The following is a 24208-nucleotide window of genomic DNA, read 5'->3' on the forward strand; positions in this document are numbered from 1 at the left end:
TTAGTACTCAGCAACGGTCAATCGCCAGTAATTGTTGTTGACCGGTTGCGTTCTGCTACTTTTTTAGGCGAGGGTTGCTCGGACCCTCCTTTGTTTTTGTCCAGAGACGATTTTCCCTGACAAAAGAGACGAGCTTAAAATAAAGCATCATTTGCATACTTTATGTGTCCCTTTAAGTAACAGCTGATGGGGTTGAATTTTCCTGCGTTGCTTTTAGTGGAGCTCTTTGTGGCCAGGTGCAAATCCACAATTGTTAAAATTTGCAGTGTCCAGATACGATACGTTATTACGACGACGTAAATTAAGGGAAAACAATTTGGATCCAGTAATCCTGGGAGGATCAGATTGGCGTCGGATGCGCTTCAAAAAGAACAATTTCAATTTGGTGACACAAGCATTCGGCGTTCTTAGAAAATATTGAAAGTTTAACACTCACTGCATGTTTTAATTTGTCCGGGAGTTTGTTATGGAAGTCTTGTTAACAAAAATCTTCTATCACTTCTTCCATTGTTAACAAAATAGTTATCACGAATGTTGCTTTTAAGAATATGTGATCCAAAATCATCTCTTTCAAGTTTTTTAGAATAGAATGATCAAATGCTAGGAGTTTCGATACCTTTCATTTTGTATTGTGAGCTTTTTATTTTTAAATATAATTTCCTGGAGATGTTTACTTTGGGTAACGTTTGGTAAATCCATTAAACATCTTCAAGTGGGTTATTATTATTTTTTAAAGAACACTTGAAAATATCAGTCGTGTTACAGTTGGGAGAAGGGAGATAAATTTTGATATGGTCTAAAATGTTTACATGTATGTGAACGTAAAGTAAAGGTGTGTATTTTTAATTTTCATATTCTAAACTAACCACCAATCAGTAGTCACATGTTCTTCCGTGGGAAGAGGGTGGGGAGAATTTAGCCTGAAATAGTTTTACATCTCGATCAGATTTATTGTCAATCGAATAGATTTTGTAAAATGTGAAATTTCGGATCATCTTCACAGGGGAATGACGAACTGGTCCCTTCAACTCAATGGACTGTCATTCCTCCAAACTGAAAAATTTTGTTTGGCAGATTTTCTTCTTGACATTTAATATCCCCGCGAGTGTTCGAACTGTACTCGGAGATTGCATAACAGTCTCGCCTTGTATATTTTCCATCATCTTCTGACACTGAAATGTGACTCCAAATAAGAAAGAAACAAGAAGCCGTGACAGTCCCCCCACCCCTCATTCGCGATATTAACACTTACGCTACTCACCCCCGGCAGTCGCGCTCCAACTTTTATTTATCGAGCCAAATTACCCTCGCAAACAAAATATTAAATTTCTCACTGGCATTTGTTTTTACCGATTCCGAACATAAATCTGATCTTGTAAACAGACCGATCACGGAGAAATTTATCGCTTTCTTTATTGTAATTGTTTTCGCCTGTTTGATTGTTTTGTTTTCTTCGCACTTCGGTTTTAATAATTCTTCGGTTTCACTTCATAATTGGATTTGTTCGGAAACTAATCGAGTTTGAAATTCGAGCCGCTGTCGTGTGGGTCGGTTTTCGGTTCTTTTTTAAGATTTATACCTTTTGAGTCACGTTTTATATATTACTCATCGAGTCTTTTATCTTTTGACTGTCAATATTGTACTCGGTGACGCATAAAATACAGACCTATGACGATATGTTAAACACGTCATCTAACAACCGAAAACTCTTTGTCAAAACCAGTCAAAGGTGTGGGAAAATTCCTATAATTTTGAAATCAAACATTATCGGCGAATCGAGCAAATATAAGCAATCCGAATCGGCGAATGTAAACTGGGCTCAAAAGGATTGAGCGAAAGAAATCACCGACACAGCGCAGCGCCCAAAATGTCATCACCGAAGAATGCAATAATCGGTCGCATCAAAGTACGCAATAGTGCATTTAATGAGTACCGCGATCGATTCTTCTGGCATTTTACTATCCCCTTTGTGGGCCTACGCGCAATATCATATTAGAATACCTTGGTTTTAAATAATTGCCTACGAGAGTTAGTTGAAAAGCCGACAATAGTTACCAGATGCGTTTAAACCTTTGTGGGATTGTCAATACAATAGTGTTTAGTCATTGACCGCTTCGTTCTATTATTCATATCGATGAATAGTCGAATGTGCGTACATCGCTCCATTCGCTAAATCGGTGTCATTTTTAATAAACATACAAAATGTTGGTGCTGTCATATGTAGAGAAATTAATGTACCGTAACACTAAATTTGAAAAAAAACCTTTCCTACGTTACTGTTTCTTTTTACCCTACTTTGCTTGTGAGTTAAAATCATAATCTGACATTATTCGAATTACTTTTCAATTGTGTGACTGCGAAATAAATATCTTGAAATGATAATATAAAAATTCATAAGTAAAATTTATAATTTTTATTTGTAATATTTGAAACTATTATATAGAAAAAATTATTGTTCTCATTGATCTTTAATATATTACAACAATTATATATTGCTCTAAACATAATGGTTAATCACATTAAAGTTTACATCAGCTAACGATAGCAATGTAAGGCATTATATACTTGGTCTCGTCCCGTCCAGGGATATTCAGATGCAGAGACAGGACACGGGGTGAGGAGGTAAGGACACTCAGGACTCACTCTTGCGGACACAGGACACGATGTCTTCCGGGCAATCGGCCATCTCCCTCCTTGTACGATCGGTTGCCTCTAACTCTGACAACTGACCAGACTCAATTTTCTCTGAAACCAAAAATGCAATTGCTTGATACATTGTATGTATTGTCTTTCCGTGGGTGTAAATAATATGGTCCTTTTCTATTCGGTGTGATAAAACGTGATATGTTATAGAAATAAACTTCATTTTGATTTTATTGTTCATAAAAATGTATTAGTTTCGTAAAAATAATCTTCAACCATTTATTTGTACAATTCTCTGCTTCATATTTGAACACGACTTTCAAGACATTTCAGTGTTCCATTCAATCTTTTCATAGCATTTGTCTTTCAACCTTGGGACTGGTTTAATTTAATTGAATATTACTTTTCATGCAGCTATAAATGCTGTTTTCATTCCGAATCCAAGTAGTCATTCGGGTTAATCCTAACTGATTGACTGACTACTATTGAAATTATTCTGCCAGATGAAATCTTAATCCTTCCCTCATCCAACCCCCGATGAAGACGTCCGCCCTGCGAGGCCAAGGCGCGCTGCACACTCGCCGGTCCGCAGCTGTCTACCGGCACGCTCCCTGTTTACCTTGAGACAATCTCATCCCCCGTACCTGCTCGTTATTTCATTAGGCAACCCTTTGTACGGGGGTGAGTGCGCGAGCACGCGGGGCACGCGCCAGCTGCTGCCGGTAATCCTGATATAGACTTGGGGCACTTTTTTATCAGCGGTATCAGATGAAGACAGATGCTGCGCCGCCCGCCCCACCGCCTGTCTGCGCGTACCGCACGTAAGGGTTGAGACGTCAGCAGGTCTAGAAACGGCTGCAGAGGCCGGTAATTTGATTATTAATAGACAGATCTCCAATAATCGGTTACGGTGGCGTTCCACTCTTCCGCGTGATCGGTTTTTATTACTCAACTTGATTATACCTCGGGAATGTGCCAGTTTATCCTAATAGTCAGTTATTATTACTGCTTTCTGATGGTTCCATTGAATACACTCATGATTTAAGGACTGGCAGTACTCAGTTTAGCAGTGTCTTCATCAGATTCATTGGAGTATTGCTTTCATGTCCTTGTGTCCAAGTTTTCATTTTAAATGCAGATGTGAAGTGCTAAATGTGTGCTGAATCCCTTTTCTGGAGATCTTTGATACCGTATTCTTAAGGCATGGCGGATGTTTTCTCAATCAGATCAACCTCTATGATTTCTATACGTTTCCCCTCTAATTCCTTCTTATACCGGGTATTACGAATGGTCTGCCCCTCCATTTCTGGTCCTGTCCCCAGCGGCTCTGCAGGCACGATGTCGGTGTCGCGGCGATCATCTGCTCGAGCGTGCGTCACTTCACAGGGTCGACCCAGAGATGGATTTGCATGACAAATAACAGAGACAAAGGTGAAGTAATAATCACACCCTAGACCTGTGACTCGCCCAGCGAACGCAGCGGACACCGGCCTTGACTGTCACCGTACGGCACTGTAGCTAACAACTGTAACACTGTACACTGCGAGTGTTACAGTGTCGTTCATTGTTAATAGTGGAATTAGTTGAAAGCCCTACATTTATTGACAAATAATACCATTCCAATCCTCTTCTGTTATGACTAATTTTCGGTATTGATACAAGAAAATTGTTAATAATGTCACTAAATATTAACATTTTCACTATATGCATAGGCGTGTAACATATCTGTTATTTTATGAAACATTGATGTAAAAATACATATGTATCTTGAACGTTTTGTTAGAGCGGGCCCCAAACATTTAATAAGTGATGTCGAAACAGCTTGAGAGACAAATGAACTACAAAGTCGCAGTTTATAGATTCCCACAAAGTCGTTGATTGCGTTTCGCCCTGTTCGCGTTCTACCAGGTGCCATGAATATGACTCACGAGACCGTTTTACAATACGAGCGACCCAAATAAATTAATGATCTTGTTCCGAACCGCTTTCGATTTCTTCGGCGTGACCTGTTATATGTAGATCCACATTCTGCCCCGTATATAACAATCGTTGCCAAAAGTTTACGAGCGCATGCGCGGATAGAGGTTATCTCCAGAGGGTTCCTTGGTAATAGGATTATAAGTTCGGTCGCGGTTCGGTCGACCGCAAGACGGCCGGTCAGTTTCAGTCCCTTGATCCTGTGTTTGTCTGGTCCTTAGAGTCCTTTACCTGCCCAACAATGTTCCTTGTCCTAATCTCAAACCGACGTCACCCCAAGTTGAAATAATCCTTTAGAATTGTGTCTGAGTATCAGACAGCTTTAATGATACATGACACAATGATACAATGATACACATACTGTAGATACTTTATCTTTTTTAACATACGAAGTGAAGTGTTATGTAAATTGACACACACTACATAAAAACTGTAAGTCATAAATTGGAAATTTAGATAACAACGTTTTTAAAAACAGGAGTTAACAATAAGATGTAAAAAGTGTTAGAAAAGGAATTTTAATTGGATTCCATAGTATGATTTTAAATTTATATTGTTTTCTGTAAGTAATTTTACTCCTTGAGTATCGATTACAGTGGTAACAAAGACTTGGGTTTGTGGAGGCGGTGGAGAGGGCGAATCTGATTGAAGAGCCGGAGTTTGGAATATATGTGAATAAATCTAAGTTTCAATACATTAAATAGTCCTACTTCAAAATGAAATGTGTAACTAGTGTTTGAAAATCAAGTTGTATGTCTTATGTACGAATATTTTCTTTGTTTTGATCTTCTGAAGGGGGGGTTGAATACCCCGCACTCCCCTCTCTTGGAGACGTCAGTGATAAGTTATTTCAGAATATAGCCTAATAATTCCAAAGAATTTCAATAGATCGAAAAATACCAGAATAGAATTACTGCATTATTGTTTACATTTTCATTTCCATTTGTGATTCCATCTAAAATTAGTGTAATGTTTACTGTTGGAAAAACTTAAGTGTTGTTGATGATGATATTTGATTCAGTTATGAAGTACTATGCATTTCAGTTCCCAGTTTAAAAGCAAAAATCATTCAGTGAGAATATGATACAAAGAGTACGGTCGAGTTGAGAACAAACAGAGAAGTAAAGGCCTAGCTTGTGGTGACCGCTGGAGCTTGTGGTCTGTCACAGCTGCATATACAAGACTGCTGGCTCTCAAGCAGTTACTGTAGATGCGTTGTCACTGTGACTGGGTCACGACTAACAGATGCTGCGGTAACTTACCGAAGTCTTGTACCGCAAATGAGAGCCTCCATTGAAATATTGAAGTTTGCCAAATTTGCAGAAGTAATCCATTGAATGCGCTCTTGAGCGATTAATAATTTACCACAGACGAAGAAAGCTTTCAAGGTAATTACATACAATTAAGTCAATGAGAACGCTTCAATTCGACCGGTTTTCTCTTCAATAAGTCCGGCCCTGATTGCTCAACCTCTGACCTCTCGAACCTCATCCTGACCGTCCGCGCCGTTAGTCAGTCCCGATCTTATCGTATTTCAGCGCGTTCATTCTTCGTCCTACATACATCCTCCCACCATCTCGTGCGCCGCGCGCGTACCTCAGGATGTGAGCGTAAACATTCTACGTGTCCGCACGTTCGGGACAAAAAGCGACATTTCCGGCTCGTTTTTCGGTTTTTACAGCTCGATTACAACTTAATTACTCGGCCTCAGCGTCTGTCCCGCGGTATTAATAATTCATACGGTGAAGAGCGCTCGCACCCACTCTCGCGGCGAAACTGAGAAACAATGACCAGGACGTACACACCTCTACTCCTGCGCACTCGTTAGGCTCCCCGCACGCATACTTGCTCGAGTCCTGGACAAAGGACTTTCTGCAACCTCCACAGTGAATGTCCTCAATTTGCATAGCTTATCGTCATCGTTTCGGCGATGGCTGAGAAACCCTAATCTTCCAAAACCTTTCTTCCAATCTGCCAAACCCTAAATCCTCAGATAGTTTTTCCATGCATTACCAGTCTTGCATAATAACAAAATGTATTTGGTGGAGCTCTCCTTGAAAGCATAAACTCACCCTTCCCATGAATGGAACCTAATTGACATCTTTATGAACACAAGTACACTTTTACAGAGTAAAACAAGCGCTGAGATCGATTTGATTGACACTACACTTTGTGAAGTCAATGGGAAACAATTGTAATTCAAATATAAGGGTTGAACGTGGAGAGGTTTTATGGAAGTCCATCATGGGTTATGGTAGCTCGAGTGACCACGTCTATAAAGCTGTCAGCTACTGTGAAGAGCAAATGACACGACCTGAGGTCTGTACATTGTGGGATCTTGTGTGCCAACATGAGGTAGCCACTCGGCCCGGGGTAACACAAACACTAACCGAAGAACAAAGAGGTAAAGAGTACACGGAGGGGAAGGGCACTCAGAAACAACAGATTACCGTATCGGAACGGTATCGATATCAACAGTCGAACCGTAAACAATCGAACATACGGTGGGTGAGTGACGTGTAGTGCACTCGACGGTGGTGTGGCCAGATTGGTAACCGGCGAAGGGGTGGCCGTGCTACCCGTTGCTATTGTGCGGATTGAACAAGTTAAATCGATTCAACAGCGATAAATGTTTCCAAAGGAGTTGATTTTTCATTAGGTATGGTGGAATTGTGGTAAGTGATTTAAAAGTGAAAACAGTTGATGTTGGTAAAGGGTGAGAATCTCTTAAATAAATGTCAAGATTCGATGTCACTAACAACTGCTTAAGTCCGGATGGTCTACTCCCTCTAAATCCAAATGAATCCAACGATTACACTCATACTACTGACTTTGACCAGTTTCGCAAGAAGGGCCAGGCGGCCGAGCCGCGACCGAAGGGCGATAGTCGGGCGGTGCGGGCGGGACGGGCGCGGCAGGAAAGTGGCTTCCGGTCCTCAGCTCGTCTCGGTAAATCACCGAACCATCTTGTCTCGTGTTGTGGTCCATTGTCTCCGGATCAGCCCACATCAGTATGCGGCGGTCGGGAGGTCCCCCTGTCACTCAGCGACCTGGCCATTTCGTAATTGTGGTTGTGAAAACTCCCGGGTATTTTCTTATGAGATCACAATTCCGTAATCAAACTAAGAAAAGTAAACATTCTATACTCTGTACGGACAGCCTTTGCTCTGAAGGATTATGGGCGAAGCGATCCAAGTCACATCCAACGCTAATGGTCACACTGCACTTCAATCGATGAATAATGATGTTTTGTCAATTCTTATTTAATTCAGGCCATTTTATTATGAATGACGTTAAGTTAGTTCCTAGATTTTTACGATAGGCGTGATAACTAACATCTGAGTTTTCCAGCTATTCTTGAAATATCTTCTCACCACTCCTTCCAACAGAGTTTGAACCGAAACTGAGATGTTTGATATTAATAAGGTTATATTACGTCCTGTAGCTGTCATGTAAAATTGAAAAATAAATAAAAATAAAAAAATAATTTCACTTCTTTAACAAATCACACACTTGCCGTGTTTTGGCTTGTGTTATTTTGTTGTTAATCAATATAACATATTTTATCAGATTATTTCAATACAGTAAAAAAGTGGTTCTTGCACATCATGATGCCTCAGGACAGGCGGGTAGTAAGGGTTCTGGTGTGTTAGTATGAGGGCTAGTGTAGCCTCAGAGCCACATCATGTTAGAGTATGTTTGGGTACTCGAGTTAGATTATCTCAAGGAATTATTCCTAGGATTATTCACACGTGTCTCTAATTACATTAGAGCCTAATTGGGGATAATTATGAAGGTAACCTTATTGTATACTTTCTCTTATATGCTCATAGAATATTTTATGAATGAGGCCGTGTTCTGGAAATGCCTAAACATCCAAGTCGTTCTATCCCATGAGAATCTACTTAACTCTTCCTTTGCGGTACCTGGTTACCCCTGTTGTTTAAGCACTCGATTTCTAGAGACGTCCACAGGTATTCAGCCAGTTTGTTGCTAGATTAGCGTTCTCTGAAGTCGTTGTGGAGCTGAGATTTAGGATAGGATGGATACTTTACATGGAAATTAGATGTATTGTCTTTTCTCATTTAATCACTTGTTTTGTTTATATTCCCACATCTGTCCAGTCTTGTGCCTTTGTGGTAGAAGTGATCCTGCCTTAAAACCTCCCTGTAAATCCAAATTACGATGCTAATTGTGTTATGTGTTGGTATTGAGGTTTAATTTCGTATCTGTCACCTTTTGTCAAAGCTCAGCGTGGTCCGTACTAGCACCAAAATAAAGAATATAATTGTTATTCCGACACACTAGCAATTATCAGCTTATTTACAGGTAGTAACAATAATTATTGCAGAAGATTTTAAATATTTTGACTTTTTTGTAGAAATCCTTATTTAAAGTCTTTCTGGTTTTTTGTAGCTCTTAATATATTTCTTCTTTACGAAGAGAAAAATGAAAAATAACCTTTTGAAGAGAATAAAGAATTAATTTTTAAATTTGTTACTCCAACATTAACACAACAGTACGGTTACATAGCCAACAGTTAATGGACGTACTGATTCCTATTAATATTTATTTTTAATTTCAAAAGGTAACACCTTAAACCTCCATTTATATTGTTGACTAGTAAGTAATACAAGATTTTGCATCCTGTAGGAATAGTGTCGTTATATTTCGTATTCCTAATAAATATGTTCTAACAATAGCCGTCTGAAGTAAGAGACTCCGAACCCTCGGCAGGTAGAGGGTAGTAGCGCGGTCAGGCAGCTCTTATCATAAGTCCCAGATAAGCCCCGTAAATAACCGTCTACATCGAATCTCTTTCTCGCCAGGGTTTCTCATGCAAATTTCTATTCTTTGAGGGCGCCGCTAGCCGTGGCTTATCTTAATTTTGGAGTTGACATCGTAAAGCGGGCCCACACCGCACAAAAGCCGGCTTCCGCCTCGCCACACCAATAATTGACTCATTTCAATGACAATGTCAATAGCTTTTTACTTTCTCCGAAAGTTGTTCTAAAAATTTGTTGAGTTTTTGGAAAGTGTTTTCAAATTTTGTTGTTGTTGTTGAACATTTTTCCTGCACAAAATAAATTGAAATGTTTCACTTTCTCTTCGTCATATCACCGATGTAAATAATGAAATTGTATGGATTGGACACTAAACATTAGTTGACACAAATATGCACGGTTTTGCTATTTCATACAACTATTATCACTTTCAGCCACAGACGTCTGTTACTCTAACAAGTGGAGCTGAGAGTGTTAAATTGACTGAAATTCTCGTTTAAACGTTCCTTTGGATATTTCTCTCTTTGTATTTCACTACAAGTGGTTTCAAAAATAAGGGATGCATTATATTTCCAATTCACATACAAAACGTGGAGTTCATGTCATTTACTTAATTATGCGCATCGCTCAAGTGCGGGCCTTTCAGCCAAATATTCGGCCCCGCTCCGGGTGGGACCCGAAATACCGAGATCTGATGGCAATGAACAAAAATGCACCTACTGACATTCATTGTTATTCCATAACCTGGATGCATTGTGCACAAACAGAATGAGGTTATGTCAAACTGAGGTAAACAATGCCGTGTTTGACTGCACCCGGCCGCCGAAAGAGTGCAGTTCAGTCGCGCGACCGGTTGCACTGTTTGGACAGGAAACTCCAAATCCGGGTTTTACATATTTAAAGTCGCTTTGTCATCCGACAATAGCGGACATAACAAAGGTCAGCACAATACAGTAATGCTAAGTGGTGGACAAGAGGCGAAAATAGCCCCCGCCCGCGCCCGCGCCGCTTCGCCACACACTCCTCTGTGCTTCATTGGTTATACGGGGAACAATTGTTTCCTGTTGTTTGTTCCGCTTTTTGTCGGTTTGTTTGTTTTACGTCTCCAATTTTCTGATGGGACGTGATTTCTCCATTTTTTCGGATTTAAACACCCACTGTGCTAATGTCCCGATCACGGATGTTGAATGTGTTGACACCAACACATTCGTTTCTCTTAGATTTTAAACTGAGTTATAGTATCTTATCAATTATAATTTGTGACCACAATAAGATCGTGGTAAATGTCGAGCTGACTTCAACGATTTTGGCGTTATTTGTTTCTCCACTCACTCAGCACATCATACACTTGAAGTAACATTTCAATTTCAAATTTTAAATTGAAGCGACGTATAAGTAGAGCTCCGGTTTGAAGCTAATTAAAATTAAGAATACATTAAATTTTCCTCATAACAATAAGGGCTTAAAATTTCATACATAAATTGCCTCGATCTACGGTTGTAAAATTGTGTTCTCAAATCGCTGTTGATGAGAAAAATTTAAAAAAAACAAAAAAAATTAATGGAACGTGTTTTTATTATGAGAATAAAATTTCCTCGATCCGCGGTTGTAAAATTGTGTTCTCAAATCACTATTGATGAGAGAAATTAAAAAAAAACAATTAAAGGAACGTGTTTTTTTTATGAGAACTTTACACTGTATTTGTTTATTTTAAAAATGGTGTAACTTCCTGAGCGTCTTTGAATTAGCATCGCCTAATTCACAAAAATGGTGCAGCTGGTACAACTGCTAGTGAAAAAACAATTTTTTTAAACTGCAGCAATACGCAAAATGTTTTGCAAATATTATCTATCATCTTATATTATACAATTTCGTTCAAGAACAAATGTTTTGGAGCATAATTATGAACAGAGGTTAACTGATAAGTATATAAAGAATAAAACGTGTACGAAGAACGAATTACACAAACTGGACTAATGCATTTGAAAAACAATAACATGCTCAAAGTAGTCTATAACTGAGGAGTCCAAACATACAACTTGAGTGATGATTGTGGTGATTAACACAAATTTCACTATCATATTAAATCTTGTTTGTAATTTTTCGCAGAGTTAGAAATTTGCAGTGCCCAATTATCTTTATGAACGTTCTTAAAATTTATTTGATTGCAAAGAAAAAATTAAAGGTTTGTTTGATCATCACCCATTATTTGAGAATTTGTAATTTACATGAGGTGAACTGATCATTTACCCAAATTACGGCTCCACTTGACCCGTAGCCGTTCCGATGCAGTTGCCCCAATCACATTTCGCTCACATGCTCGTTTATCTCGTTTCCTCTTGCAGTTTGACATCTCGGATTAGCGGCCGATTTCACTTTTTCACCGGTAATTTTGTCAACCCAGAATCCCAAGCGATTATCCGGGTTCCCAGCCAATTTCCAAACATTATCCAACCTGTGGTCATCCTTTCCCGCGGCGCGGCACAGGAGTTATACAACAGTCAGTCAGTGGTCTATCGGTTACCAAACCCGGCACGGTAGGGGAAGCCATTAGTGTAGAAAGTGGTAAGTTGTCACCAGCCCTGCTGCTGCTAGCTGCTGCTGCTACTGCTGCTCATGCTCATCAGAGACGGCACGATTCTCATTGCGTTGCGTCAGGCGAGATGGGCTGCGGTGAGCGGCCTGCAATTACCCACTTACCGCCTTCAAATTGTGTCCGAGCCGAGTGTCAACATTGCCAAAACGGAGCGAGGACTTGGTGGTGGAGACCATCACTTGCCCCCCCCCCCCCCCCCAACCCCTCAGTCTGCCTCCTGTACAACTGTTGATCAAATGATCCAAACTGAGAAGACGAAAGAACATGCGACTAGGATAGAGATGCAGAAATGCTAGAAACGTCACAAATTCAATTTCTGCTGCTTCGCGATTAACGTTTATAAGATTTACCGCTGCACCTTCAGTGTTGATTCGATTCCTTGGTTTGCTTATAAACATTCGTGTATGTGTAATGTGTGTTGTCTATAAACACTATAAGCAGTACTAGGGAATTGAATAAGGGAAGCGTAATTTAATTGTATTTTCTAAATCCATAATGAAATAAGTATGTTAGAGCTCGCCACTAATATTACCTCTAATATCTTTACATTTTAAATTTTTCCATGGTATAACGCTCAACTAAATCTCTGTAGATGAAGAAGAAAGTCGATATAAAGTGGCCTAACTCAGGAATTGGCCTTTTTCTCGGCCCATATCTCCGCATGATAATGAGCTGCTGAGGAAGATAACTCCCGGCAACTTGGGAGATTTAGCAGGGAGCCGCGCGAAGTTTGTCTCCCTTGTTAAATATTCATTAGAGCCTCACTTACGCGCTTTTTACACGTGTTGGCGACTCGGCCACCGCAGTGCTTCGTTTGGCACGCGCACTCACTGTCACGCCTCAACGTGACACCGAGCTTTTTAAATAGTATACGTTCTTAAACTTTACATATCAATAACTTATTCTTAAACACTAATTAATATACTTTCAGTAGCAGTAGTTGTAACTGCAGTGCGTATAATGACTATTTATAAAGTTTAAATAGCGAAAAGTCAAAATTTAATATATTTTGCACTATTCTATATTAGGCGGGATTATCTCTGGAAATAACAAGATAGATATTCTGTTTATACCTTCAAGTTAAACAAATTATGACTGTTCTTATTGAGTTACTAAGTGTGCAGGCACGAACTCTAAATAGTTGCTAGTCTTTAAAGTTTCAGGCGGAGACAAAATTAATTTTATTTACATTAAAAACAACTTCTAGTTTAAAATAATTGTTCTTGGCCATTCCCATTTCGAATGTTAGATGTTATTATTGTCTGCGGTCGAACTCACATTCATTTTTGAGTGCGGTGATACAGTCGCGTCTCTGTTTCCATTAGTCCTGGCGGAGGAGACTGAGCGATGACTGCGATGATAGAGAGTCCTGGACGTGAAGAGGTTGGTGGGGAGGGGGGAGGTGGACGGAAATGGTCCCGAGTACCTCACCATCCCCCTGCCACCCTCTCACCAGGAGCGGAAGGGTGAGGAAGCGGAAGTCGTGAGTTTTGGCGATGCGGCTCTTCTTCCCTAATCCTGCCCAATCCATTACACTCTCCCTGGGGACTCCGTCCCGGGATCTTCTCTGCATATCTTCTTATTTAGGACGTCTACGCATAAAGACCTCCCCCACCCCCTGACACCATTGAAGCAATAACTTACCGTTACGCGCTATTTACCAAAACGCTTTTCTTCTCGACCCAAACATAATAAAACCCTTATCTCATGCCGGCCCTGACTTACCCACATAATAAAGTCAAATCACAAAAAGGTGGCTTTGCGTTCAAAGTCAATATTTTTAGTCGAAATATTAACAGCGAAACTGCACGAATTTAAATAACAACGTTGAATACTTATACACCATACAGTCTATTAACAATAGTTTGTATTTTATAGATTTTTAGAATATTTTTCTTGTAGTCATCTTGATTACACCATATAGGCTATTATTAGCACGTTAGCTGTGCATCTTATGAACACGTTTGTTTTAAATTAATCATAATTATTATTTTCTTGAGAACTAAGAGTTCCTATAACTCTCTTTGACATTAGTACGTTTCCTTATATCGTTATTACAACACTCCAAGACTAGAGCCACGGTATTCGCTTTGACATCCCTGTCAATCCAGTTACAAGGTCCACATTAGGCGCTGTTCACGAGTCCATTACGATTTCAATATCCGCAGTCAGGACAATAGCAAGCAGTATAAAATAATTTATTAAACTCAGAATGTGTAATACACATGTTACCGCGAGAGCCGCGGTGGGAGGGTGGGTGTAGGAGGGGGGGGGTGATTTCAATGTCCACCTATTTGCTATTCCGCCGCCGTACCGTCCACCATATGTATGCGGTTTACACTTTTACCAATAAGCCTGCGTCGGTGTTGGACGACAGTTAAGTTCGCGCCGTCCCGCAAAGGCGTAGTGCGGGAGTAAATGTTGGATTTAATTGCAGAAAAGAATTAATGAGACTATAAAAGCGGTTTAATGCTGGGACGCGCGAATTGTTTAATACACGAGCTAATGGGACTGTAGCGCGGTAGTGCCCTCAGGCCATAATACGGCTAATACGGAGAATTAAGAGCCCTAGCCGACCTGCCACTACTTTACTTTAACCTGTATTGTCTTCTTTATGACGTCATTTTACCTGTTTATTCTCAATACGTCATTATACTCTAGAGCCCTGCGTTATTTTGGACATTTACTTCTACTTCGTTCATTTTTTATTTCCGATGATTAAAAAGCGAATAGTACAGTTAACAGTAAACGTAAACTCACTTGTTGAGATCTGTAGAAAACAAATTGTTGCGTAACTGAGTGAAAAAATCAAATTGCATAAATATTTGGTTCTTAACTATGGTAAAACTCACTAACCAATTAAATATATCTGGCATAATTGTATACTGGTTGTTTATGAAAAGAATGAAAAGGGGGTTGGCATATTTAGTAAATGTAATAATATTTTATTTTAATTATTTTAATAATATTATATAAGTTTCCGTTAGTTAATTAGCAAATTCTTCATTGTGTATATCGGAAGTATTCGTGTAGTTATAGACTACTGGCAAATGAAACACAATGTTATTTCTGCTTTATTAACAGAAATAAATTAATTACATTTCTTGGACTGTATTGATCCGCACACAGCAAGTGGTGTGTGTTATTATATTTCAAACAAATTTGGAAAACTTTGTTTTTACGTATACTAAATTTTTTCTATACTTTGTTCGGCAATCTAATGTAAGCCGCGAAAATAAAACGCGCCGAACAAAGGTGGCGAGGCACTGAAACGAATCCTGTGGTAAGGGTGAGAACGGCGATATTGAAATAATAAAAGATGGAAATGTGTCGTTAGAGGGTTGATAGTTGATGTTCAGCTACAGATGGACACCGCATTTCTCTCAAAATGAAAACTCCAATTCTATGGTGTAACGTTATTTGTTTTGTAAACACTATTATGTTATTTAACAGTATCAGGTGTTTTATACATAAATTTTGGTTAAAATAAAATCATCATTTAAGGCAAACAATTTTTACATCGTATTTATGATAAACACTTCACTACTGAATACTTTCATCTATCAAGGTAGTAGAGTGCTACACGACGTATCGCGTAACCTGCTTATCTAAGATTGCAAGTGAAATTTCAACTTTACATCGTATTCCATTCTTGAAATGTCCTGCGGAAAGACAAACAGGCAGGTGTTTAAACATGCAAGAAATTTTTTAATCCCCATTAATTTTTTAATGTTACTACTGCCTACACTACTGAAGCCCCAGTGTTAGAGAGGCGACAGGGCGGTCTCTGTCTATTGTATACGACCAACAAACGTTCGGTCATTCTCGCGTTATTTACTCTTTTCGTATTCTGTTTGAAGAATTTGTTAACCATTGTCAGGCCTCCATACAGTTTACGTCTATATTGGTTGTTTGCGATTCCATCTGTCGTCTCTTCTTTTGTCTACCGTTCTATTAAAATTGTGTTAATCTTTAATAGCTTGAAATACACAATTTAAAACAATGTAATATTTTAGTTTGTCACAAAATTAATCATCCTGTACAACTTCATAAGGTATCACGGTTTTAACGTACTTTTGTTTATACTTTTTTTACTATTCATAGTTCCTTACCAATTAAATATGAGGAAAATTCTAAATATGCGTAAAACATATATACATCTTTCGTCGGAAATACGTTTTTATTACACAATGGTTTATCTTTCAAATTTGTACATCTGGATGATCAGCCCATGCAAAATTTTGGAGTTTCCGTCAAATACTTCCTATTTTGAAGAATATTTTGAAAGTTTTTTTAGAATCCTTCTCAAAACAAATTGATTAATTTTGAAGGATATTTGAAATTTGTATCTGTTCAAAAAGTAAATTCCGTTGGAAGAAAACCTATCGGACCTAACACAAATAAAGTTCTGAAAGCCGTATTGAAAGGGTTTAATGTAACTGAATGTGAGTAGTACAGTCTGACTATTTAGTTTCTTATGTGAGTGTAAATGTGGTAAATGGTGTCGACGTTATTGGCCTGCAAAATGTTGTCAGCTTTACAGCAGAGAAGGGACATTTTTGTGTCAACAACCAATTAGGATAGTTTGCTGTCGCGTTCTCTACCCAGACTTTTAACGATCACCAAACCCGCATTCATTCACAAATTCAGGAATCGCTCATCAGGTGAAAAATGCACCAGGTCGATAACTACCCGACACTAGTTTTCAGCGGGAGCTTGTTAGCCCGCAGCTCAAAGTTGGGTCAACTGGGGCCCCAATTATTTTCTAAACGTCATTATACGCGACCAACTTTTCCCGCCATTATTTCAGCCGGACTCGTTATGTCTGTTTGGAGGCGACGGGGACGGAGAGCGGTGCGGAGGGCGTACATCCTAGCTATTGTCCGACATCGACCGATATCAATTCCGTCTCTACCTTCAACTTTCCCGTCAAACTGTGCGTACGGCCGATACGCTATCGGTTTCTAACAATCAATGAGATCATCTCTGTTGTACTTATTTATTATTTTTAATTTATTATAAACATGAACTGTTGTTATTAGTTTACATTTCTTCACATACAAACTTATTCTTTGAAAGAAATAATTATAGTTAATTCGTTTTGAAATATGTTTCAAATGCAATTATGATTTGTTTGCCTATTTAAATTGACTAGCAATTGTAAGTGTATTGTGGTTTGTTGCAGAACCCAGTAACTACGTGTGCTCCACATGTAAACAGCGCCTACACTCTGCTTGGCGACTGGTGCAGCACGTGCAGACCTCCCACGGCATCCGCCTGTACGTCGAGTCCTCGTCCACGAGCTCGTCTCCAGGCGGCGCCAAGACTCCAGGAGCTAACCACTCCAGTGGCTCCTACTCCAGCTGTTCCGCATCCTCCTCCTGCTCTAGCAGTTCGGGAAACGGGAACGGCGGGCCTACCACCCCCTCAGGGACTTCGCTGTCCCTACCTCCTCCTTCGCGGCTCGGGCTGCAGCCTCCCACGTCCCCTTTGGTAGACCCGCATCACCCCCTGCATCACCCCTTCGGCGTGGGAGGCCTGCTGAGGATGCCTATGGATCCGTCCAGGCACCACCAGTTCCCACCGACCTCCGTCTCCACCGCCCTCAGCAACCACCTAACCCACCATTCGGGCTCGGCCCCTCTCTTCGCGAGACCCTCTAGTCACCACGATCACCACTTCCGCATGGAGCGGCTTGTCTCCGAGCAGATCCGTCTCAACCAGCATCACGCCCTCGGCCTCGCCACCGCAGCCGCGGCAGTAGCAGCTGCCGGAGGAGTACCGCCGCCTCACTCGCCATTTCCGCCCCCTGGGGATCGACCCCCCATCGTTCCTCCCAGTTCCACTGCGAGGTCCGTCATACCTCCACCTCCCCCCACATTACCCCTTTCCCTCGAGCCCCAGTTGGACTTTTACTCCCAGAGGCTCCGCCAGCTAGCAGGCACTACCAGCCCTGGAGCTGCCAACGGAAGCCCCTCTCCTTCACCGAGGAAATTGTCCCCACCCTTCACTAGTCCGAGCGGTAATCCGCCATCCGCCACCAGTTTGAGCGGAGCTTCTCTTGTGCCCAGCAATAACAATAATAACAACAACACGAGTAACAACAACAACAATGAGTCTCATACTCGATCAGAGTCAGCTACTCCCCCGGAGAAGCAGTCGCAGATGGCGGAAACTCCAGCTAACAACTCGTCAGAGTTAACTTCCACGCCGAGATCTGCATCAAGTCCTCCCGCCAGCAAACCGACGGAGGCATCACTCAGTACGGGATCCATGTCTGGTGAGACAGAGGGTCGGTCCAGGGCGTGTGAATACTGTGGCAAGAGGTTCCGCTTCCAGAGCAACTTGCTGGTACATCGGCGAACTCATACGGGAGAGAAACCATACAAATGTTCTGTTTGTAACCATGCGTGCACTCAGAGCTCCAAGTTGAAGCGGCACATGAAAATTCACCGCCGTTCTAACCAGGGAAACGGGGAAGCCGGTGGCGAGGGGGGCGCGGCGGCTACCAATGGTAGTTCCATCTCGGCACCGGACCAAATCTCGAATGCAGGGTCCGTCGAAACACTAGATGACGAAGGAGAAGAGGATGATGATGAGGAGATGGACGATGAAGAGGACGAGGAAGAAGAGGAGGAGGAGGAAGACATGGAATTAGAAGACGAGGAAGGTGATGAAGACGATGACCTTGGTGGCGATGCGCCGGAGGATTTAACGACAAAATCTACATCATCAACACCACCGAACAGCGGTGAGAAAAACGCCCCCTCAACACCCCGTCCGACTCCTACTGCCACCCCTCTGGAGAAGGTGACTACTTCTGGATCTCTAGTTGGCGAGTTAATGGACAAGTTCGGGCTCAGCAACATCCAACAGTACAATGAGGCTTACAAACAAGCTCTACAAGAATCAGTCGGATCTCATCCCTTGCATATAACGAGAAAAGAAGACCTTCTTCAACGGTCTCTTTTATTATCAGACAACAACAACAGTGGAAAAATACCCCCGCCATCTCTGAGGCACCTGGAGAACGGTCTGATGGACAAGTCAGCCGCTATGAGGTTTCGAGAAGAGTTTGCAAAGAATCTGATGTCCGGCCAACCTCCGATGGATTTAGTCAGGGGACCTCATGGGCTCTTTGGACCCGGTACTCCTTTCGATAATCCTTTCGACGCTTCGAGCAAGCGCATCAAACTCGAACTCGAAAACCAACATCATACAGCCTTGGGGAGAGGGCCAGAACACGAGAACTTATATGCAGGATTATGGTTACCAGCGATGGCAGCGGCACATCATCGAGAACACATGTTCGGAGTGGGAGGAGACGCCACCGTCGACATGCTCAACCAGCGATCCAAGTCGAACCCCGAGAACATGCTTCTAAAAAACGGACCTAAACCGGGACCGAGTGCTCCCTCCCTGGCAGCAGCGGCGGCAGCGGCGGCCATGAACCTCGTGCTTCCCGGTCAAACCCTGAAGAAAGATAACCGCCGCAACGATACCTGCGAGTTCTGTGGTAAGGTTTTCAAGAATTGCAGCAACCTGACGGTTCACCGTAGGTCTCATACTGGTGAGAAGCCGTACAAATGTGAACTGTGTTCCTACGCGTGCGCTCAGAGTTCCAAGCTCACGAGGCACATGAAGACACACGGGAGGCTGGGGAAAGACGTCTACCGATGTCGTTTCTGCGAAATGCCGTTCTCCGTCCCCTCCACGCTCGAGAAGCACATGCGGAAGTGCGTGGTGAACCAGAACAACAAGTCCGGAGGCCATATCTTGCCGTCCATCATGAAGATGGATGAAGAGATGAAGATGCACATGAAAATGGACATGGAAGGTCACATGCTACGGATGGACGACGACATGGAGAGTCGTGACGACGGAGACTCCAGTGCGTCAGCCTCCAAAGACACCACATGACTCTTTCCCTGGGGTGGTTTCCGCCATCTTCCCCTTCAGAGCATCTATTAACTGCCACCACCACACTACACTTGGCGGAGTCCCCCCGGTCGGATCAGAGGTTCACTGCCCGCTCTGTGGACACTGAGAGTACGAGCAATATCATCAAAATGATAATTTTAATGTGAAATCTGTGAATGTCGCACTGCCTGTGATTTGGGGGAAGAATCAAACTAGTTCAATGCGAGTTTGTGATAAACTGTTCGCGCAGACTTAAAGACTTCCTCGGATGTTTAATATGTATACTTGTTTGTCAATTTATTCTTACTGTAACTGATACCAAAGGAATGGTTATTATTCTGTAGTTCGTACGTGCGTAGCCGCAACGCATCTTTAACTATGTAATTAATTGTAAGTGTTATCTGTTTGAAACGTTTTCACAATTTGATCGGTTTGTTTTCTAGTTTGTTTTTAGAGTTATATGAAATTTTAATACGCATTTTGTTGGTTTTTAACGTGTTTTAATACAATTGAATTTTGGTATAAAATTTTGTTTTATATCGTTCGATAAATTATATTTTATTGATGATAACGTTATTAATTTGTTGATTTTGACCATTTTTGTATACTTAAAAAAGCAAATAATGTGATGATCAACAATAAATTGTTTACCGTCAAACTCCACAACTTTTACAATTGCTGATATTTTCCGAAGAAATCAAAGCAGTGTTACCTGCTAAATATTTTACCATTAGACCTTACAAATGAGTATTATTTTATAGTATTGTTTATGTACTTAAACTAAGCCGACTTTCCATTCGACATTCCGCCAAACATAGTAATTCCATGTTGAAGACTGCTTGGGTTTAGGTGCTTTGTAGCTTACATCCATATTTTAACCGGTAATTTGTTACTTAATTTGTTTTGTGTTATGACACTGAGTTTTGTTTGTACATTTTCTTAGCTATTAGTGGGATCGTGCCCCTTGTATTTTATTATTTACGTGTGTACATGTGTGTATATCATAAATATTATGTAAATCGGTTATAGATTGATGTAAGAGCCCGGGCTATGGGCCACCCTGTATAAAGTAGACTAAGGTACGTGTTAATCAACTTCGTGTGTTCTCCTAGTTGTTCATAGAGCCCTGCTCTACAGGGAGCCATATTTGCCGATGTTTGCTACATCCCCTCACCACTTTTAATGAAAGCTTACTTATTTTTCTATGCGCAGTTACCTCACCCACGTCGTGATCCCGATAGATTTCCTCTAATTTTCAGGTTTTTCATTATCTCATAGAACGCATATCACAGGGTAAACTAGATATTGTATCTATATATGTCTCGTCTTTTGTAGATGAATAACCTCTCCGTAAATATACTATAAGGTATCAGTTATATAAACTACCTGGATCCTAATTAATTTGGCTGACAACAAAGTGCATTTGTTTGTAAAATATAAAACGAGAAACGCTAGTCAGCTGGCGGCCGAGCGTCTGAACCTCTGATTTTAACTCGTACTAAGGTTTAAAACTGGGTTATAAATAGGCATTTGTTTCAAAATACATACATGTTTCACTTTAGATGTTAGTGTCTCAATGCTAATGAATTATAAAAAATATAATAACTCGTTAAATGTTAATTCTAATTGTTTATTAAAAATCTTTATTGGATATAAATGAAAAACCATTAGTATTAACAGATAATCGTATTATATATAATTCATTAGCGTTGAAATACTAAAACTTAAGTTTCTATAGTGAAGCATTTATAGATTTGAGACCAGTTCCTATTTAGAATTCAATTTTAAACTTAAGCCCCATGTTAAAAGCAGAGTCTCAGATGCGCAGTCGCCAGCTGATCAGCGTGTCCTCTTAAAGGATTTATTAAAAAATATTTATAATTAAATTCATAGATATATATGTCTTCTATTATAGTAATGTGAATAACTGTACTTTTGTTTTAAAGTCAAGGCAATGGTAATATTTGTAATTCGATATTAAAATCGTTGTTATATTGTCTGCCATTGAAATTAAGAATGGTCGGTGACGCCACAATCAACTGCTATTTGTTGTTAGCTAATCCCGTTATTCAGTTCAGATTGATTTATTGAAAATATTATTTTTTGTTATGATTGAGATACTTATTTATTTGCTCTATATCTGTTTTTCATTTATATAAAATAACTGTACTCCTTATTTAATAATTCTTCAAGATGTTATTTTTATAATAGTTACTTATTTCTTATTTTGGTTTAAACTATGTTTTCGACTTTTGGAAAAATTATTTAAACGTATTGTGATAACTACTTAATTTTTATATAATTCTGCATATGTAGATTTGAAATTTTTTAATGAAATTGTTGTAAGACTTATTTAATAAGCTGTATGGTTGTTTATGTGACACTAATGGTCTATTGGCCTCATCTAGTTCCTGGCCGAAAGGCTCTGTAAGATATACAGTAGGCCTACATTGGCTACTCTAGTGTATATAAATATCTACAACTGTATACATTTTATTATTTAAACAAGTGTGAAAATTATAGTGATTTCGTTCCCGTATTTCAATGACTCCATTATTTATTTATTGTAACATTATAATTGTACATGTAATGTACCAAAACTAAGAGCGTAGAGTTGTGTATTTATGGAAAAAATATGTGAATGAAAATTTAAAACGTTTTTTATTACACTTTTCCTTTTTTACATATCCCTCACTCATTTTTTGCCTCAACTTATGCGAGTTAAAAAATAGTGTTATTTCTCTACATGTAATAAAAATATGGATAGTTTAACTGCATTTCCACCACGTCAAGAAGACGGTTATTACTTAATCATTTGAAGTATTTTAATTCTATTTAAGCAAAGATTACGCTATGAAGTAATTTATAGGCACACAGAACACAGATTTGTCATTATTATTGGCAGTATGATTTTAGATTTTTAATACATAATTCCATGATTTCGGATAAATGTTTTCAGCTACCTTGTAGTTCAACTTGCAAATAACTATGAGAAGTACAAAATAATGAAACCTTTCAGTAATAAAGTATATTTTAAAATGGTATTAGTTTATTTCAAATAATTGGCTGTAACATTCAAAATTAATGTAATTGAACTCTTTTATTGTGGAGTTTTATAATACGAAACATACACAGTCAAATACATGTATAAATGTTTTGTGCTTTATTTCTAAAGAAAATTGCAGTTAAAAATCAATAAAGAATAAACAAACCTAAAAGTTCGTATACGCACAGGAATTCACAAAAATATATTATTCCATTTCGATTTCAAATTGAACAAATATTTTTTAATGAATGAATTCCTTCTTACTGGGTGCGTTTAAGGTCTTGGTATCTATTAGGAATAAATAAGAGAAATATTTATTAATTAAAATAATCACAGTAGCCTATTTGTTAAGAACATAATAATTCACAAGTCACGTTTAGTGGCATCATTTTTACTATATGAAAATCGCTTATAAGCAAGTGAAAGTTATTCAATTGAACATCTTTCATTCAAATAGTTTTGTTCATCAGTTTCATTATAATTAGAAATCAATTTGAACCTAGTAGTCCATTGCCTCAATTTGCTTATAGGAATTTTGAATGCAAATTAATTCAATATACAAAAGGAACTAGTCACTACTAAACGAAGATCACAAAAGGTTTGAGGTGAATATTAGCCAAGACTGGACCAGTGAGCAAGAGACGAAGTGAAGCAGCTACCTCTACATCGTCATACGTATATCGGCAACACAACGAGTACTCGATGGGTAATAAGGTGGGGTATGTAGCATCGGTGCTTAGGTATTATACAACTGGAAACTCTGAGCATAAAACAGAATTTTCAATATTAATTACAAGACTTGATGTCACAAGGTTTGTAAAACCTGTTGGTGATGTCCACGACTACTAGAGTGAAAGGAACACTCTTAATTCCCCGAATTAATGCTGAATCAGCATCTTTCCAACACACTTAGGGATTAGCGTGATGTCCACATCCTATAATTCCAAATTCACATTCGGATTGTATTACCATAATCAAAATTTAAGTTGAATTTCTTACACGTTGGTTAGCAAACAATTCACGTGCATCTACTTTCATAAATCCTGTGATTTGCACATAGTACTAGTTAACGAAGCATATGCAAATTATTCCTTTCATTCAATAAAGAAAATATTTTACAATTCATCGTTTGAGAAGAACATAAAAAAATATTTGTGCTAAATAAATAGGAACAAATGTTATTTTGTAACTGATGTTTTCAAGAAAATGTATATAAAACACAATATATGTGCTGTAGGTTTT

General features: G+C 39.5%; 1 protein-coding gene across 1 annotated transcript in view; it reads left to right on the forward strand.

Annotated features, from left to right (window-relative positions):
* LOC124357700 (B-cell lymphoma/leukemia 11A) overlaps positions 1 to 22579 on the forward strand; it is an 80022-nt gene extending 57443 nt beyond the window's left edge. The window contains exon 3 of the mRNA XM_046809704.1: positions 17186 to 22579. Within this exon, the coding sequence (XP_046665660.1) occupies positions 17186 to 19920 (2735 nt within the window). The 3' untranslated portion in view covers positions 19921 to 22579. The remainder of the gene's footprint in view (positions 1 to 17185) is intronic.
* The last annotated feature ends 1629 nt before the right edge of the window (positions 22580 to 24208 follow it).

This window comes from Homalodisca vitripennis, chromosome 3 (assembly GCF_021130785.1).
Source record: "Homalodisca vitripennis isolate AUS2020 chromosome 3, UT_GWSS_2.1, whole genome shotgun sequence".
NCBI classification, from domain to species: domain Eukaryota; kingdom Metazoa; phylum Arthropoda; class Insecta; order Hemiptera; family Cicadellidae; genus Homalodisca; species Homalodisca vitripennis.